This window comes from Populus euphratica, unplaced genomic scaffold (genome assembly GCF_000495115.2).
Source record: "Populus euphratica unplaced genomic scaffold, PopEup_1.0 scaffold186.1, whole genome shotgun sequence".
NCBI classification, from domain to species: Eukaryota; Viridiplantae; Streptophyta; class Magnoliopsida; order Malpighiales; family Salicaceae; genus Populus; species Populus euphratica.
In genome coordinates, this window is record NW_011499992.1 from 382,503 (window position 1) to 385,532 (window position 3,030).

Below are 3,030 nucleotides of genomic sequence, written 5' to 3' on the forward strand. Positions count from 1 at the left end.
TTTAGGTTATGTTGAATAGTTTCTCCATGACTCCTTCACTTGGAACACATCTTTTTGGTGTACCTGGCAAGTGGCCTAGGTTTCTGATTATTATTTTTTTATTTTTTATTATTTTGATATACTAAAATAAAAATAAAAAACAAATATGAAACTATTTGTTTGTATAATATTTTTATTATTATTTTAATATATATTCAAGTAAAAAACATTTTTAAAATAATATTTAAGCAACAATATCAAACTTGACTAAACTCTTTTTAAACCAAATATGGAATTATCTATTCTCATATATATGTTGTGTGGAACTATTAATAATTAAGGACTAATAACTCAAATTATCTTTATATAATACAATAATTATTTAATTTATCCTAATATTCTTAATTAATTCAATTTCATTCTTGAATATATAAGTTTATGTTCGATAACAAATATAGGTAAGGCAAAATAATACACACAACTTGAATTGTTAAATATTAAATGGGCTTTCCAAAGCCTCGCCGTGTTATATCCTTCAAATAACTAGGTATACTAATACAATATTAAATAATTGTTTTTCCCCTCAATCTAATCAAATGTAGCCTTGTTTAGGAGGGTACTATGGTTCTTTTTTTATATATAAATAGTAAAAATACTCAAATGACCTTGGATAAAAAAATTATAAGTCTTTGTTTTTATAGTATTATCAGTGTTTTTAATTTTAGTGTACAAGTGAATTACTAAATAAAATGCCCTTTAAATCAAATTTTTTAGTCAAGGGTTATTAATGTATTTTCAAGTTGGTTTTTTTTATTGTTATTTTTCATTTTTTGTCAAGCGAATTATTGTATTTAACCATAATAAAATAATAATTAATTTAAAAAAAATGTGAGTACATGATTAACATAAGTCTGCGCGTCAGAGACGCCTACACATTTTAGGGAGCGCATATAGCACCTCTTGGTGGTTCAAGTTACCCAACCGCCATGTAGTTAGATACGTCGTCACATCCTTTTTATTTGGTGCTACACGTGTCATAAACGACTAGGTGGTTTATCACCGGAGGATCTTTTTCTTTTTTTTCTCTTCTCCCATAAAAATTACAAATTGGTCTTCTTTGTATTTGGTGTTTGTGCTTTGGACTTTTTTTTTATTTCTTATTTTTGTCCTTGAGTCTTTAATAAGAGTTTTATTTTTTTTTATTTTAGTCCTTCAATTTCAATTTATGATTTATTATACAATTTCAATTTATAATATATTATGCTTTTCAATTTGCTCAATCATTTAATTATTATTTTTTATTTTAAATATTTTTGTGTAGTTAATCTTTTTCGAATCATGTTCTTCCATGTTTGTGGATCCAGTTTATTTTTTTAATTTATTTTAATGTTTTTTTTTTAATTTTTTAACGTATCAAGATATTAAAAAAAAATTCAATTAATATAATTATCTAAAATAAAATTAACTTGCTAATCTAAGTCGGTGTTATAACTCCAATCATTAATTTCTCAAATTTCTTTAAAATATGTTTGGATCGTCTAGGTATCATTTTCTATGAAAACTATGGACCGTTCGATCACCTAAGCATCATCTTTTTAAGGAAAAAATACGCTGCGGCCATGCCTAGTCTACAACTTTTAGAGATGTCACGGAAAGATTCGAAAGATAAAAAGAAAGGAGAGAAATCACAAGTTAATTGTACATCGTTATGTCATATTATTTTATTTTATTTTTTGATTTATGTGAAGTATTCGGGTAAGCTTGCGCGTACCACAACTAATTTTCACGGCCCACTGAATACCCTGCAAACCTAGTAGGCCATCGCGGGGGTGACAGACGTGCACACCAGAACTCGAATCCATATACAATAGAAGAAAATAAACCCCTGTCACCGCTAGGCCAAGCCCCTCGGTGCAATGTCATATGATTCTTGCCACAACGAGCTATAGCCATGCTCCTCCATGGCGGCTTCATGACCAAATTGAAAGTAGTTCGTAACACCAAACTCAACGATATCATTCTCTGAAGGTTCCATGTACCAATAATTCATGTCATGATCCCCAGGCGAAGAAGGCACGACCTCCATATCAACCAGTTCGAAGTCAAGACCAAGTGACTCCATTTCTGCCGTCTTGGGCAATTCATCAGTATCCTCTCCGTCACGAGGCATCTCAGCTGGATCCATGGCTGTTTCATAGCCGTCCGACATTATACTTGGGTTGATCTCTGCTTCAAGAGATTGGATCACACTCCTTAATCTTTCTTCATTGCTCTCATGATCTCCTTGCGACTCTTCTAGCAAAGACATGAGAAGGGCATCATCATCAAACCCTTCAATTCCTTTTAAGTCATCATCACCAGTTTTGATGCTTATATTTTCAGGTAGCAAAGATGCCATGATTGTGTAGTAGAAGAAACTAGGGAATAATAAGGCAGAAACTAGGGAAACAGAGGATTGGATGAATTAATCACAATATTCGCTCAATTTAAAGAGTGTCTTTAAATAGGGAATGTAAAGAGGGCATCCCTAAAGGGAAGCTTCTTAGTCGGTCTACTAATCATCTGCTCATGTGCATCTACTATCTTGCATAATAAAACTTATAAAGTATAATTTTAAATTTTAAATTATTAAATGAGGTATTAAAATATAATTTATATTATTTTTTAGCATATATTTCTTCAAATGAAAGTTTTTTTAATTTGAAATTTGCATAGATTCATGTTATATTATACTTAATTTGTATCAAATAAATAGAAATGGTCAGATTCAAACTCGTGACTACTTAGTTATCAAGGTTCTGATATCATGTCAAAAAACTAATCTAACCAAAAAAATTTAAGTTATTAGATGAGATCTTAAGATATGATTTATATTATTTTTTAATAGAAAGTGCTTGAGAATGAGATAACAACTATTTTTAAGAGTATTTTTTTAAAAAAATATATATTAAAATAATATTTTTTATTTTAAAAAAATTATTTTTATTACTATCATTCAAAACAACTCAAAAGTATAAAAAAATAAATTTTAAAAAATAAACAAATTTTAAA

The 3,030-nt window shown here is 28.9% G+C and overlaps 1 protein-coding gene across 1 annotated transcript; it reads right to left on the reverse strand.

The window, feature by feature from the left end:
• Window positions 1-1,619: 1,619 nt before the first annotated feature.
• On the reverse strand, window positions 1,620-2,539 carry LOC105140446 (uncharacterized). Its single transcript, XM_011047290.1, has 2 exons — window positions 1,898-2,539; window positions 1,620-1,689 (listed from the first exon to the last, which is right to left on the reverse strand). The coding sequence occupies exons 1-2, from the start codon at window positions 2,375-2,377 to the stop codon at window positions 1,672-1,674; spliced, it is 498 nt and encodes a 165-aa protein (XP_011045592.1). The 5' UTR covers window positions 2,378-2,539; the 3' UTR covers window positions 1,620-1,671.
• Window positions 2,540-3,030: the final 491 nt, after the last annotated feature.